This window comes from Pseudophryne corroboree, unplaced genomic scaffold (genome assembly GCF_028390025.1).
Source record: "Pseudophryne corroboree isolate aPseCor3 unplaced genomic scaffold, aPseCor3.hap2 scaffold_686, whole genome shotgun sequence".
Taxonomy (NCBI): Eukaryota; Metazoa; Chordata; class Amphibia; order Anura; family Myobatrachidae; genus Pseudophryne; species Pseudophryne corroboree.
This window is the reverse complement of record NW_026970271.1, coordinates 241,249-258,116: the sequence shown is the minus strand read 5'-3', so window position 1 is coordinate 258,116 and position 16,868 is coordinate 241,249. Positions and strand designations below refer to the sequence as shown.

General features: G+C 48.3%; 1 protein-coding gene across 1 annotated transcript in view; it reads right to left on the bottom strand.

Moving 5' to 3' along the window:
- EPO (erythropoietin) overlaps positions 1–16,868 on the bottom strand; it is a 75,887-nt gene that overhangs the window by 19,139 nt on the left and 39,880 nt on the right. Inside the window, exon 2 of the mRNA XM_063954593.1 lies at positions 3,594–3,712. Within this exon, the coding sequence (XP_063810663.1) occupies positions 3,594–3,712 (119 nt within the window). The remainder of the gene's footprint in view (positions 1–3,593; positions 3,713–16,868) is intronic.

Here is a 16,868-nt window from a genome sequence, read left to right as displayed (position 1 = left end):
GCAGGGGATATTACACCAGGTCTGTAGGATCAGTCTTATAATGTATAGTACCTGTGCTGCAGGGGCTATTACACCAGGTCTATAGGATCAGTCTTATAATGTACAGTACCTGTGCTGCAGGGGATATTACACCAGGTCTATAGGATTAGTCTTATAATGTACAGTACCTGTGCTGCAGGGGGATATTACACCAGGTCTGTAGGATCAGTCTTATAATGTATAGTACCTGTGCTGCAGGGGCTACTACACCAGGTCTGTAGGATCAGTCTTATAATGTACAGTACCTGTGCTGCAGGGGGATATTACACCAGGTCTGTAGGATCAGTCTTATAATGTACAGTACCTGTGCTGCAGGGGATATTACACCAGGTCTATAAGATCAGTCTTATAATGTACAGTACCTGTGCTGCAGGGGCTATTACACCAGGTCTATAGGATCAGTCTTATAATGTACAGTACCTGTGCTGCAGGGGCTATTACACCAGGTCTATAGGATCAGTCATATAATGTATAGTACCTGTGCTGCAGGGGCTATTACACCAGGTCTATAGGATCAGTCATATAATGTACAGTACCTGTGCTGCAGGGGATATTACACCAGGTCTGTAGGATCAGTCTTATAATGTATAGTACCTGTGCTGCAGGGGCTACTACACCAGGTCTGTAGGATCAGTCTTATAATGTACAGTACCTGTGCTGCAGGGGCTATTACACCAGGTCTATAGGATCAGTCTTATAATGTACAGTACCTGTGCTGCAGGGGGATATTACACCAGGTCTGTAGGATCAGTCTTATAATGTACAGTACCTGTGCTGCAGGGGCTATTACACCAGGTCTATAAGATCAGTCTTATAATGTACAGTACCTGTGCTGCAGGGGCTATTACACCAGGTCTATAGGATCAGTCTTATAATGTACAGTACCTGTGCTGCAGGGGCTATTACACCAGGTCTATAGGATCAGTCATATAATGTATACTACCTGTGCTGCAGGGGATATTACACCAGGTCTATAGGATCAGTCTTATAATGTACAGTACCTGTGCTGCAGGGTCCATTACACCAGGTCTGTAGGATCATGCTTATAATGTACAGTACCTGTGCTGCAGGGGATATTACACCAGGTCTATAGGATCAGTCTTACAATGTACAGTACCTGTGCTGCAGGGGATATTACACCAGGTCTATAGGATCAGTCTTATAATGTATAGTACCTGTGCTGCAGGGGCTATTACACCAGGTATATAGGATCAGTCTTATAATGTACAGTACCTGTGCTGCAGGGGCTATTACACCAGGTCTATAGGATCAGTCTTATAATGTACAGTACCTGTGCTGCAGGGGCTATTACACCTGGTCTATAGGATCAGTCTTATAATGTACAGTACCTGTGCTGCAGGGGGATATTATACCAGGTCTGTAGGATCAGTCTTATAATGTATAGTACCTGTGCTGCAGGGGCTATTACACCAGATCTATAGGATCAGTCTTATAATGTACAGTACCTGTCCTGCAGGGGATATTACACCAGGTCTATGGATCAGTCTTATAATGTACAGTACCTGTGCTGCAGGGGGATATTACACCAGGTCTGTAGGATCAGTCTTATAATGTACAGTACCTATGCTGCAGGGAATATTACACCAGGTCTATAGGATCAGTCTTATAATGTACAGTACCTGTCCTGCAGGGGCTATTACACCAGGTCTATAGGATCAGTCTTATAATGTACAGTACCTGTGCTGCAGGGGCTATTACACCAGGTCTGTAGGATCAGTCTTATAATGTACAGTACCTGTGCTGCAGGGGGATATTATACCAGGTCTATAGGATCAGTCTTATAATGTACAGTACCTGTGCTGCAGGGGGATATTATACCAGGTCTGTAGGATCAGTCTTATAATGTATAGTACCTGTGCTGCAGGGGCTATTACACCAGGTCTATAGGATCAGTCTTATAATGTACAGTACCTGTGCTGCAGGGGATATTACACCAGGTATATAGGATCAGTCTTATAATGTATAGTACCTGTGCTGCAGGGGGATATTATACCAGGTCTATAGGATCGGTCTTATAATGTACAGTACCTGTGCTGCAGGGGATATTACACCAGGTCTATAGGATCAGTCATGTAATGTACAGTACCTGTGCTACAGGGGCTATTACACCAGGTCTATATGATCAGTCTTATAATGTACAGTACCTGTGCTGCAGGGGATATTACACCAGGTCTGTAGGATCAGTCTTATAATGTACAGTACCTGTGCTGCAGGGGATATTACACCAGGTCTATAGGATCAGTCTTATAATGTACAGTACCTGTGCTGCAGGGGCTATTACACCAGGTCTATAGGATCAGTCTTATAATGTACAGTACCTGTGCTGCAGGGGCTATTACACCAGGTCTATAGGATCAGTCTTATAATGTACAGTACCTGTGCTGCAGGGGATATTACACCAGGTCTATAGGATAAGTCTTATAATGTACAGTACCTGTGCTGCAGGGGCTATTACACCAGGTCTATAGGATCAGTCTTATAATGTACAGTACCTGTGCTGCAGGGGCTATTACACCAGGTCTATAGGATCAGTCTTATAATGTACAGTACCTGTGCTGCAGGGGATATTACACCATGTCTATAGGATCAGTCTTATAATGTATAGTACCTGTGCTGCAGGGGGATTTTACACCAGGTCTGTAGGATCAGTCTTATAATGTATAGTACCTGTGCTGCAGGGGCTATTACACCAGGTCTATAGGATCAGTCTTATAATGTATAGTACCTGTGCTGCAGGGGCTATTACACCAGGTCTATAGGATCAGTCTTATAATGTATAGTACCTGTGCTGCAGGGGATATTACACCAGGTCTATAGGATCAGTCTTATAATGTACAGTACCTGTGCTGCAGGGGCTATTACACCAGGTCTATAGGATCAGTCTTATAATGTACAGTACCTGTGCTGCAGGGGATATTACACATGGTCTATAGGATAAGTCTTATAATGTACAGTACCTGTGCTGCAGGGGCTATTACACCAGGTCTATAGGATCAGTCTTATAATGTACAATACCTGTGCTGCAGGGGCTATTACACCAGGTCTATAGGATCAGTCTTATAATGTACAGTACCTGTGCTGCAGGGGATATTACACCAGGTCTATGGATCAGTCTTATAATGTACAGTACCTGTGCTGCAGGGGCTATTACACCAGGTCTATAGGATCAGTCTTATAATGTACAATACCTGTGCTGCAGGGGCTATTACACCAGGTCTATAGGATCAGTCTTATAATGTACAGTACCTGTGCTGCAGGGGCTATTACACCAGGTATATAGGATCAGTCTTATAATGTATAGTACCTGTGCTGCAGGGGCTATTACACCAGGTCTATAGGATCAGTCTTATAATGTATAGTGTGTGAGTATCGGCGCCAGGTGTGTGATATATACAATGACACATTCCCATCCCCGGCCTCTGGAGATATATTCCCTAACCTCTGACATTATAGGAAGTGGTGTGAGTGCCCGTACCCCCTGTGCCCCCCTGTGCCGCTGTAGGTTCTGCTCTATGGGCACTCCTGCCACTCACCATTAGCTTTTCCTGTTCTAGGGCAGCTCGGATTAGAGGATCCACGATATTGCAGGTAGTCGGGGCGGCGGACAGAAGCTTCACAGTAACAAGCAACATTTGTAGCAGGATAAGTAAACCTGTAACACAGAACACAGAGGAGCAATGTCACATGTAATCACGTGTGGCGTGTGTAATGACGTGTGATGTGTGTAACAACATGTGCAATGACAAGTAACGTGTGTAATGACGCATGACACGTGTAATCATGTGTGACGTGTGTAATGATACATGGCATATGTAATCATGTGTGATGTGTGTATTCACTAGGGATGAGCGGGTTCGGTTCCTCGGAATCCGAACCTGCCCGAACTTCATGTTTTTTTACACGGGGCCGAGCGACTCGGATCTTCCCGCCTTGCTTGGTTAACCCGAGCGCGCCCGAACGTCATCATCCCGCTGTCGGATTCTCGCGAGGCTCGGATTCTATCGCGAGACTCGGATTCTATATAAGGAGCCGCGCGTCGCCGCCATTTTCACACGTGCATTGAGATTCATAGGGAGAGGACGTGGCTGGCGTCCTCTCCGTTTATAGAGAAGAGAGTGAGACAGTAGAGAGAGACACAGTAGTAATTTTGGGGAGCATTAGGAGGAGTACTAGTTACTTGCTGAAGTGATAGATAGTGTGACTGTATATTATCTGACTTGTGGGGGAGACACTGACAGTGGGGAGCAGTTAGAGTCTGAGAGCAGGACTCAGGAGTACATATAACGTACAGTGCACACTTTTGCTGCCAGAGTGCCACACTGCCATTGTGACCACACTGACCACCAGTATAATATATATTGTGATTGTCTGCTTAGGAGTACTACTTGCAAGTTGCTGATAGTGTGACCAGTGACCTGACCACCAGTCACCACCAGTTTAATATATATATATATATATATATATATATATATATATAATTGTATATAATATATATATAATATTGTATACCACCTACCCGTGGTTTTTTTTTTTTCTTTCTTCTTTATACATACTACTATAGTAGCTTACTGTAGCAGTCTGCGGTGCTGCTGAGCTGACTGTGTCCAGCAGGTCCGTCATCAGTCATTACATAATAAATATATATACCTGTCCGGCTGCAGTACTAGTGATATTATATATATATATATATTGATTTCATCTCATTATCATCCAGTCTATATTAGCAGCAGACACAGTACGGTAGTCCACGGCTGTAGCTACCTCTGTGTCGGCAGTCGCTCGTCCATCCATAATTGTATACCACCTACCCGTGGTTTTTTTTTTTACTTGCTTCTTTATACATACTACTATAGTAGCTTACTGTAGCAGTCTGCGGTGCTGCTGAGCTGACAGTGTCCAGCAGGTCCGTCATCAGTCATTACATAATAAATATATATACCTGTCCGGCTGCAGTACTAGTGATATTATATATATATATATATATATATTGATTTCATCTCATTATCATCCAGTCTATATTAGCAGCAGACACAGTACGGTAGTCCACGGCTGTAGCTACCTCTGTGTCGGCAGTCGCTCGTCCATCCATAATTGTATACCACCTACCCGTGGTTTGTTTTTTTTTTCTTCATTATACATACTACTATAGTAGCTTACTGTAGCAGTCTGCGGTGCTGCTGAGCTGACAGTGTCCAGCAGGTCCGTCATCAGTCATTACATAATAAATATATATACCTGTCCGGCTGCAGTACTAGTGATATTATATATATATATATATATATATTAATTTCATCTCCTTATCATCCAGTCTATATTAGCAGCAGACACAGTACGGTAGTCCACGGCTGTAGCTACCTCTGTGTCGGCAGTCGCTCGTCCATCCATAATTGTATACCACCTACCCGTGTTTTTTTTTTTCTTTCTTCTTTATACATACTACTATAGTAGCTTACTGTAGCAGTCTGCGGTGCTGCTGAGCTGACAGTGTCCAGCAGGTCCGTCATCAGTCATTACATAATAAATATATATACCTGTCCGGCTGCAGTACTAGTGATATTATATATATATATATATATATATATATTAATTTCATCTCCTTATCATCCAGTCTATATTAGCAGCAGACACAGTACGGTAGTCCACGGCTGTAGCTACCTCTGTGTCGGCAGTCGCTCGTCCATCCATAAGTATACTAGTATCCATCCATCTCCATTGTTTACCTGAGGTGCCTTTTAGTTGTGCCTATTAAAATATGGAGAACAAAAATGTTGAGGTTCCAAAATTAGGGAAAGATCAAGATCCACTTCCACCTCGTGCTGAAGCTGCTGCCACTAGTCATGGCCGAGACGATGAAATGCCAGCAACGTCGTCTGCCAAGGCCGATGCCCAATGTCATAGTACAGAGCATGTAAAATCCAAAACACCAAATATCAGTAAAAAAAGGACTCCAAAATCTAAAATAAAATTGTCGGAGAAGAAGCGTAAACTTGCCAATATGCCATTTACCACACGGAGTGGCAAGGAACGGCTGAGGCCCTGGCCTATGTTCATGGCTAGTGGTTCAGCTTCACATGAGGATGGAAGCACTCAGCCTCTCGCTAGAAAACTGAAAAGACTCAAGCTGGCAAAAGCACCGCAAAGAACTGTGCGTTCTTCGAAATCCCAAATCCACAAGGAGAGTCCAATTGTGTCGGTTGTGATGCCTGACCTTCCCAACACTGGACGTGAAGAGCATGCGCCTTCCACCATTTGCACGCCCCCTGCAAGTGCTGGAAGGAGCAACCGCAGTCCAGTTCCTGATAGTTAGATTGAAGATGTCAGTGTTGAAGTACACCAGGATGAGGAGGATATGGGTGTTGCTGGCGCTGGGGAGGAAATTGACAAGGAGGATTCTGATGGTGAGGTGGTTTGTTTAAGTCAGGCACCCGGGGAGACACCTGTTGTCCGTGGGAGGAATAGGGCCGTTGACATGCCTGGTGAAAATACCAAAAAAATCAGCTCTTCGGTGTGGAAGTATTTCACCAGAAATGCGGACAACATTTGTCAAGCCGTGTGTTGCCTTTGTCAAGCTGTAATAAGTAGGGGTAAGGACGTTAACCACCTCGGAACATCCTCCCTTATACGTCACCTGCAGCGCATTCATAATAAGTCAGTGACAAGTTCAAAAACTTTGGGCGACAGCGGAAGCAGTCCACTGACCAGTAAATCCCTTCCTCTTGTAACCAAGCTCACGCAAACCACCCCACCAACTCCCTCAGTGTCAATTTCCTCCTTCCCCAGGAATGCCAATAGTCCTGCATGCCATGTCACTGGCAATTCTGACGAGTCCTCTCCTGCCTGGGATTCCTCCGATGCATCCTTGCGTGTAACGCCTACTGCTGCTGGCGCTGCTGTTGTTGCTGCTGGGAGTCGATGGTCATCCCAGAGGGGAAGTCGTAAGCCCACTTTTACTACTTCCACCAAGCAATTGACTGTCCAACAGTCCTTTGCGAGGAAGATGAAATATCACAGCAGTCATCCTGTTGCAAAGCGGATAACTGAGGCCTTGACAACTATGTTGGTGTTAGACGTGCGTCCGGTATCCGCCGTTAGTTCACAGGGAACTAGACAATTTCTTGAGGCAGTGTGCCCCCATTACCAAATACCATCTAGGTTCCACTTCTCTAGGCAGGCGATACCGAGAATGTACACGGACGTCAGAAAAAGACTCACCAGTGTCCTAAAAAATGCAGTTGTACCCAATGTCCACTTAACCACGGACATGTGGACAAGTGGAGCAGGGCAGGGTCAGGACTATATGACTGTGACAGCCCACTGGGTAGATGTATGGACTCCCGCCGCAAGAACAGCAGCGGCGGCACCAGTAGCAGCATCTCGCAAACGCCAACTCTTTCCTAGGCAGGCTACGCTTTGTATCACCGGTTTCCAGAATACGCACACAGCTGAAAACCTCTTACGGCAACTGAGGAAGATCATCGCGGAATGGCTTACCCCAATTGGACTCTCCTGTGGATTTGTGGCATCGGACAACGCCAGCAATATTGTGTGTGCATTAAATATGGGCAAATTCCAGCACGTCCCATGTTTTGCACATACCTTGAATTTGGTGGTGCAGAATTTTTAAAAAAACGACAGGGGCGTGCAAGAGATGCTGTCGGTGGCCAGAAGAATTGCGGGACACTTTCGGCGTACAGGCACCACGTACAGAAGACTGGAGCACCACCAAAAACGCCTGAACCTGCCCTGCCATCATCTGAAGCAAGAAGTGGTAACGAGGTGGAATTCAACCCTATATATGCTTCAGAGGTTGGAGGAGCAGCAAAAGGCCATTCAAGCCTATACAATTGAGCACGATATAGGAGGTGGAATGTACCTGTCTCAAGCGCAGTGGAGAATGATTTCAACGTTGTGCAAGGTTCTGCAACCTTTTGAACTTGCCACACGTGAAGTCAGTTCAGACACTGCCAGCCTGAGTCAGGTCATTCCCCTCATCAGGCTTTTGCAGAAGAAGCTGGAGGCATTGAAGGAGGAGCTAAAAGGGAGCGATTCCGCTAGGCATGTGAGACTTGTGGATGGAGCCCTTAATTCGCTTAACAAGGATTCACGGGTGGTCAATCTGTTGAAATCAGAGCACTACATTTTGGCCACGGTGCTCGATCCTAGATTTAAAACCTACCTTGGATCTCTCTTTCCGGCAGACACAAGTCTGCTGGGGTTCAAAGACCTGCTGGTGACAAAATTGTCAAGTCAAGCGGAACGCGACCTGTCAACATCTCCTCCTTCACATTCTCCCGCAACTGGGGGTGCGAGGAAAAGGCTCAGAATTCCGAGCCCACCCGCTGGCGGTGATGCAGGGCAGTCTGGAGCGACTGCTGATGCTGACATCTGGTCCGGACTGAAGGACCTGACAACGATTACGGACATGTCGTCTACTGTCACTGCATATGATTCTCTCCCCATTGAAAGAATGGTGGAGGATTATATAAGTGACCGCATCCAAGTAGGCACGTCAGAAAGTCCGTACTTATACTGGCAGGAAAAAGAGGCAATTTGGAGGCCCTTGCACAAACTGGCTTTATTCTACCTAAGTTGCCCTCCCACAAGTGTGTACTCCGAAAGAGTGTTTAGTGCCGCCGCTCACCTTGTCAGCAATCGGCGTACGAGGTTACATCCAGAAAATGTGGAGAAGATGATGTTCATTAAAATGAATTATAATCAATTCCTCCGTGGAGACATTGACCAGCAGCAATTGCCTCCACAAAGTATACAGGGAGCTGAGATGGTGGATTCCAGTGGGGACGAATTGATAATCTGTGAGGAGGGGGATGTACACGGTGATATATCGGAGGATGATGATGAGGTGGACATCTTGCCTCTGTAGAGCCAGTTTGTGCAAGGAGAGATTAATTGCTTCTTTTTTGGTGGGGGTCCAAACCAACCCGTCATTTCAGTCACAGTCGTGTGGCAGACCCTGTCACTGAAATGATGGGTTGGTTAAAGTGTGCATGTCCTGTTTATACAACATAAGGGTGGGTGGGAGGGCCCAAGGACAATTCCATCTTGCACCTCTTTTTTCTTTAATTTTTCTTTGCATCATGTGCTGTTTGGGGAGTAGTTTTTTGAAGGGCCATCCTGCGTGACACTGCAGTGCCACTCCTAGATGGGCCAGGTGTTTGTGTCGGCCACTAGGGTCGCTTAGCTTACTCACACAGCTACCTCATTGCGCCTCTTTTTTTCTTTGCGTCATGTGCTGTTTGGGGAGTAGTTTTTTGAAGGGCCATCCTGCGTGACACTGCAGTGCCACTCCTAGATGGGCCAGGTGTTTGTGTCGGCCACTTGGGTCGCTTATCTTAGTCACAGAGCTACCTCATTGCGCCTCTTTTTTTCTTTGCGTCATGTGCTGTTTGGTGAGTAGTTTTTTGAAGGGCCAGCCTGCGTGACACTGCAGTGCCACTCCTAGATGGGCCAGGTGTTTGTGTCGGCCACTTGGGTCGCTTAGCTTACTCACACAGCTACCTCATTGCTCCTCTTTTTTTCTTTGCGTCATGTGCTGTTTGGGGAGTAGTGTTTTGAAGGGCCAGCCTGCGTGACACTGCAGTGCCACTCCTAGATGGGCCAGGTGTTTGTGTCGGCCACTAGGGTCGCTTAGCTTACTCACACAGCTACCTCATTGCGCCTCTTTTTTTCTTTGCGTCATGTGCTGTTTGGGGGGTGTTTTTTGGAAGGGCCATCCTGCGTGACACTGCAGTGCCACTCCTAGATGGGCCAGGTGTTTGTGTCGGCCACTTGGGTCGCTTAGCTTAGCCATCCAGCGACCTCGGTGCAAATTTTAGGACTAAAAATAATATTGTGAGGTGTGAGGTGTTCAGAATAGACTGAAAATGAGTGGAAATAATGTTTTTTGAGGTTAATAATACTTTGGGATCAAAATGACCCCCAAATTCTATGATTTAAGCTGTTTTTTAGGGTTTTTTGAAAAAAAACACTCGAATCCAAAACACACCCGAATCCGACAAAAAATATTCGGTGAGGTTTTGCCAAAACGCGTTCGAACCCAAAACACGGCCGCGGAACCGAACCCAAAACCAAAACACAAAACCCGAAAAATTTCCGGCGCTCATCACTAGCATCTACATGTACAAGCCCTTCCCTGGAGCACATCCATGCGTCCACATGTACAAGCCCTTCCCTGGTGCACATCCATGCGTCTACATGTACAAGCCCTTCCCTGGTGCACATCCATGCGTCTTCATGTACAAGCCCTTCCCTGGTGCACATCCATGCGTCTACATGTACAAGCCTTTCCTTGGCGCACATCCACGCATCTACATGTAGAAGCCCTTCCCTGGCGCACATCCATGCGTCTTCATGTACTAGCCCTTCCCTGGTGCACATCCATGCATCCACATGTACAAGCCCTTCCCTGGAGCACATCCATGCGTCTACATGTACAAGCCCTTCCTTGGCGCACATCCATGCATCTACATGTAGAAGCCCTTCCTTGGCGCACATCCACGCGTTCACATGTACTAGCCCTTCCCTGGTGTACATACATGCGTCTACATGTACAAGTCCTTCCCTGGTACACATCCATGCGTCTACATGTACAAGCCCTTCCCTGGTGCACATCCACGCGTTCACATGTACAAGCCCTTCTCTAGCGCACATCCGTGTACAAGCCATTCCCCAGGGCAAATCTACGTGTCCACATGTACAAGACCTTACCCGGCGCACATCCATGCGTCTACATGTACAAGCCCTTCCCTGGTGCACATCCATGAGTCCATATGTACAAGACCTTCCCTAGCGCACATCCACATGCACAAGCCCCTCCCTGGCGCACATCCATGCATCTACATGTACAAGCACTACCTCGGTGCACAGCCATGCATCTACATGTACAAGCCCTTCCCTGGTGCACACCCACGCATCCACATGTACAAGCCCTTCCCTGGAGCACATCCATGCGTCCATATGTACAAGCACGTCCCCGGTGCACAGCCATGCATCTACATGTACAAGCCCTTCCCTGGTGCACATCCACGCATCCACATGTACAAGCCCTTCCCTGGTGCACATCCACGCATCTACATGTACAGGCCCTTCCCTGGCGCACATCCATGCGTCTACATGTACAAGCCCTTTCCTGGCGCACATCCATGCGTCTACATGTACAAGCCCTTCCCTGTTGCACACCCACGCATCCACATGTACAAGCCCTTCCCTGGAGCACATCCATGCGTCCATATGTACAAGCACGTCCCCGGTGCACAGCCATGCATCTACATGTACAAGTCCTTCCCTGGTGCACAGCCATGCATCTACATGTACAAGCCCTTCCCTGGTGCACACCCATGCATCCACATGTACAAGCCCTTCCCTGGTGCACACCCACGCATCTACATGTACTAGCCCTTCCCTGGTGCACATCCATGCGTCTACATGTACAAGCCCTTCCCTGGTGCACATCCATGCGTCTACATGTACAAGCCCTTCCTTGGCGCGCATCCACGCATCTACATGTACAAGCCCTTCCCTGGCGCACATCCATGCGTCTTCATGTACTAGCCCTTCCCTGGTGCACATCCACGCATCCACATGTACAAGCCCTTCCCCGGTGCACATCCATGCATCCACATGTACAAGCCCTTCCCTGGTGCACATCCACGCGTCTACATGTACAAACCCTTCCCTGGCGCACATCCATGCGTCTATATGTACAAGCCCTTCCCTTGTGCACACTCACGCATCCACATGTACAAGCCCTTCCCTGGTGCACATCCATGCGTCTACATGTACAAGCCCTTCCCTGGTGCACATCCACGCGTCTACATGTACAAGCCCTTCCCTGGACCACATCAATGCTTTCACATGTACAAGCACGTCCCCGGTGCACAGCCATGCATCTACATGTACAAGCCCTTTCCTGGAGCACATCCATGCGTCCACATGTACAAGCCCTTCCCTGGTGAACATCCATGCTTCTACATGTACAAGCCCTTCCTTGGCGCACATCCACGCATCTACATGTAGAAGCCCTTCCCTGGCGCATATCCATGCATCTACATGTACAAGCCCTTCCCTGATGCACATCCATGCATCCACATGTACAAGCCCTTCCCTTGTGCACATCCATGCGTCTACATGTACAAGCCCTTCCCTGGTGCACATCCATGCGTCTTCCTGTACAAGCCCTTCCCTGGTGCACATCCATGCGTCTACATGTAGAAGCCCTTCCCTGGCGCACATCCATGCGTCTTCATGTACTAGCCCTTCCCTGGTGCACATCCACGCATCCACATGTACAAGCCCTTCCCTGGTGCACATCCACGCATCTACATGTACAGGCCCTTCCCTGGCGCACATCCATGCGTCTACATGTACAAGCCCTTCCCTGGCGCACATCCATGCGTCTACATGTACAAGCCCTTCCCTGTTGCACACCCACGCATCCACATGTACAAGCCCTTCCCTGGTGCACATCCATGCGTCTACATGTACAAGCCCTTCCCTGGTGCACATCCATGCGTCTACATGTACTAGCCCTTCCCTGGTGCACATCCATGCGTCTACATGTACTAGCCCTTCCCTGGTGCACATCCATGAGTCTACATGTACTAGCCCATCCCTGGTGCACATCCACGCATCTACATGTACTAGCCCTTCCCTGGTACACATCCATGCGTCTACATGTACTAGCCCTTCCCTGGTGCACATCCATGCGTCTACATGTACTAGCCCTTCCCTGGTACACATCCATGCGTCTACATGTACTAGCCCTTCCCTGGTGCACATCCATGCGTCTACATGTACTTGCCCTTCCCTGGTGCACATCCATGCGTCTACATGTACTAGCCCTTCCCTGGTGCACATCCATGCGTCTACATGTACTAGCCCTTCCCTGGTGCACAACCATGCGTCTACATGTACTAGCCCTTCCCTGGTACACATCCATGCGTCTACATGTACTAGCCCTTCCCTGGTGCACATCCATGCGTCTACATGTACTAGCCCTTCCCTGGTGCACATCCATGCGTCTAAATGTACTAGCCCTTCCCTGGTGCACATCCATGCGTCTACATGTACTAGCCCTTCCCTGGTAATCATCCATGCGTCTACATGTACTAGCCCTTCCCTGGTGCACATCCATGCGTCTACATGTACTAGCCCTTCCCTGGTGCACATCCATGCGTCTACATGTACTAGCCCTTCCCTGTTGCACATCCATGCGTCTACATGTACAAGCCCTTCCCTGGTGCACATCCATGCGTCTACATGTACTAGCCCTTCCCTGGTGCACATCCATGCGTCTACATGTACTAGCCCTTCCCTGGTACACATCCATGCGTCTAAATGTACTAGCCCTTCCCTGGTGCACATCCATGCGTCTACATGTACTAGCCCTTCCCTGGTGCACATCCATGCGTCTACATGTACAAGCCCTTCCCTGGTGCACATCCATGCGTCTACATGTACAAGCCCTTTCCTGGTGCACATCCATGCGTCTACATGTACTAGCCCTTCCCTGGTGCACATCCATGCGTCTACATGTACTAGCCCTTCCCTGGTGCACATCCATGCGTCTACATGTACTAGCCCTTCCCTGGTGCACATCCATGCGTCTACATGTACTAGCCCTTCCCTGGTACACATCCATGCGTCTACATGTACTAGCCCTTCCCTGGTGCACATCCATGCGTCTACATGTACTAGCCCTTCCCTGGTGCACATCCATGCGTCTACATGTACTAGCCCTTCCCTGGTACACATCCATGCGTCTACATGTACTAGCCCTTCCCTGGTGCACATCCATGCGTCTACATGTACTAGCCCTTCCCTGGTGCACATCCATGCGTCTACATGTACTAGCCCTTCCCTGGTGCACATCCATGCGTCTACATGTACTAGCCCTTCCCTGGTGCACATCCATGCGTCTACATGTACAAGCACCAAAATCACCACTATCAGCTTCTGGAAATGCTGAATTACAGCCCGGCGCGTCTTCAGACGCCATCATCGGTCGCACCAAAGAAATCCACAGCAACTGTATGACAGGTACAGATTCTCCGTCTGAGTATGGACTCCTGTGTGAGGGACTCTGCATCGCCTCTTCAGTATCTCCAGCAGTGTCTTCAGTTTGTCTTAATGACACCACCACCGCCACAGATGGCCTGGTAATATGCAGCGAAAGCTGAGCTACTCATTGCTTGTCTAACAAGACAGGGTACCATCTGTGGAATTGCCATGGTGACTTACCGGTGCCGGTACCGCCTCTGACCAGATGGTAATAACGCTCCCCAATCATGTGGTAATAATGCTCCCTGACCAGATGGTAATAACACTCCCCAACCAGAAAGTAATGATGCTCCCCGACCAGATGGTAATAACGCCCCCCAAGCAGATGGTAATAACGCTCCCCGACCAGATGGTAATAACGCCCTCAACCAGGTGGTAATAACGCTCCCCAACCATATGGTAATAACGCTCCCCAACCAGTTGGTAATAACGCCCCCGACCAGATGGTAATAACGCTCCCCGACCAGGTGGAAATAACACTCCCCTTCCAGATGGGAATAACGCCCCCGACCAGGTGGTAATAGCGCACCCCGACCAGATGGTAATAACGCTCCCCGACCAGATGGTAATAACGCTCCTGAACCAGGTGGAAATAACACTCCCCGTCCAGATGGGAATAACGCCCCCGACCAGATGGTAGTAACGATCCCCGACCAGGTGGTAATAACGCTCCCCGACCAGATGGGAATAACGCCCCCCGACCAGATGGTAATAACGCTCCCCGACCAGGTGGTAATAACGCTCCTCGACTAGATGGTATTAACGCTCCCCGACTAGATGGAAATAACGCCCCCAACCAGATGGTAATAACATTCCCAGACCAGATGGTAATAACGCCCCCAACCAGTAACACTCCCCGACCTGATGGTAATAACGCTCTCCAACCAGGTAGTAATAACGTTCCCCGACCAGGTGGTAATAACGCTCCCCAAACAGATGGTAATGACTCTCTCTGACCAGATAGTAATGACGCTCCCTGACCAGATGGTAATAACGCACCCTGACCAGATAGTAATAACGCTCCCTGACCAGATAGTAATGACGCTCTCTGACCAGATAGTAATGACGCTCCCTGACCAGATGGTAATAACGCTCCCTGATCAGATGGTAATAACGCTCCGTGACCAGATGGTAATAACGCTCCATGACCAGATGGCAATAACGCTCCCTGACCAGATGGTAATAACGCTCCATGACCAGATGGTAGTAACGCTCCCTGACCAGATGGTAATGACGCCCCTGACCAGATAGTAATAACGCTCCCTGACGAGATGGTAATAACGCTCCCTGACCAGATGGTAATAACGCTCCCTGACCAGATGGTAATAACGCTCCCTGACCAGATGGTAATAACGCTCCCTGACCAGATAGTAATAACGCTCCCTGACCAGATGGTAATTACGCTCCCTGACCAGGTGGAAATAACGCTCCCTTACCTGATGGTAATAACGCTCCCTGACCAGATGGTAATAACGCTCCCCGATCAGATGGTAATAACGCTCCCTGACCAGATGGTAATAACGCTCCATGACCAGATTGTAATAACGCTCCATGACCATACGGTAATAACGCTCCCTGACCAGATAGTAATGACGCTCCCTGACCAGATGGTAATAACACTCCCTGACCAGATGGTAATAACGCTCCCTGACCAGATGGTAATTATGCTCCCTAACCAGGTGGAAATAACGCTCCATGACCAGATGGTAATAACGCTCCCTGACCAGATGGTAATAACGCTCCCTGACCAGATCGTAATAACGCTCCCTGACCAGATGGTAATTATGCTCCCTGACCAGGTGGAAATAACGCTCCCTGACCAGATGGTAATAACGCTCCCTGACCAGATGGTAATAACGCTCCCTGACCAGATGGTAATAACGCTCCCTGACCAGATGGTAATAACGCTCCCTGACCAGATAGTAATAACGCTCCCTGACCAGATGGTAATAACACTCCCTGATCAGATGGTAATAACGCTCCCCACCAGGTAGTAATAACGCTCCCTGACCAGATGGTAATAACGCTCCCTGACCAGATGGTAATAACGCTCCCTGACCAGATGGCAATAAGTTTAACACTCCCTGACCAGATGGTAATAACGCTCCCTGACCAGATGGTAATAACGCTCCCTGACAGATGGTAATAACGCTCCCTGACAGATGGTAATAACGCTCCATGACCAGATGGTAATAACGCTCCATGATCAGATGGTAATAACGCTCCCTGACCAGATGGTAATAACGCTCCCTGACCAGATGGTAATGACGCCCCTGACCAGATGGTAATAATGCTTCATGACCAGATAGTAATAACGCTCCCTGACCAGATGGTAATAACGCTCCCTGACCAGATGGTAATAACGCTCCCTGACAGATGGTAATAACGCTCCCTGACCAGATGGTAATAACGCTCCCTGACCAGATGATCATAACGCTCCATGACCAGATAGTAATAACGCTCCATGATCAGATGGTAATAACACTCCCTGACCAGATGGTAATAACGCTCCCTGACCAGATGGTAATAATGCTCCATGACCAGATGGTAATGACGCCCCTGACCAGATGGTAATAATGCTCCATGACCAGATGGTAATAACGCTCCATGACCAGATGGTAATAACGCTCCCTGACCAGATGGTAATAACGCTCCCTGACCAGATGGTAATAATGCTCCATGACCAGATGGTAATGACGCCCCTGACCAGATGGTAATAATGCTCCATGACC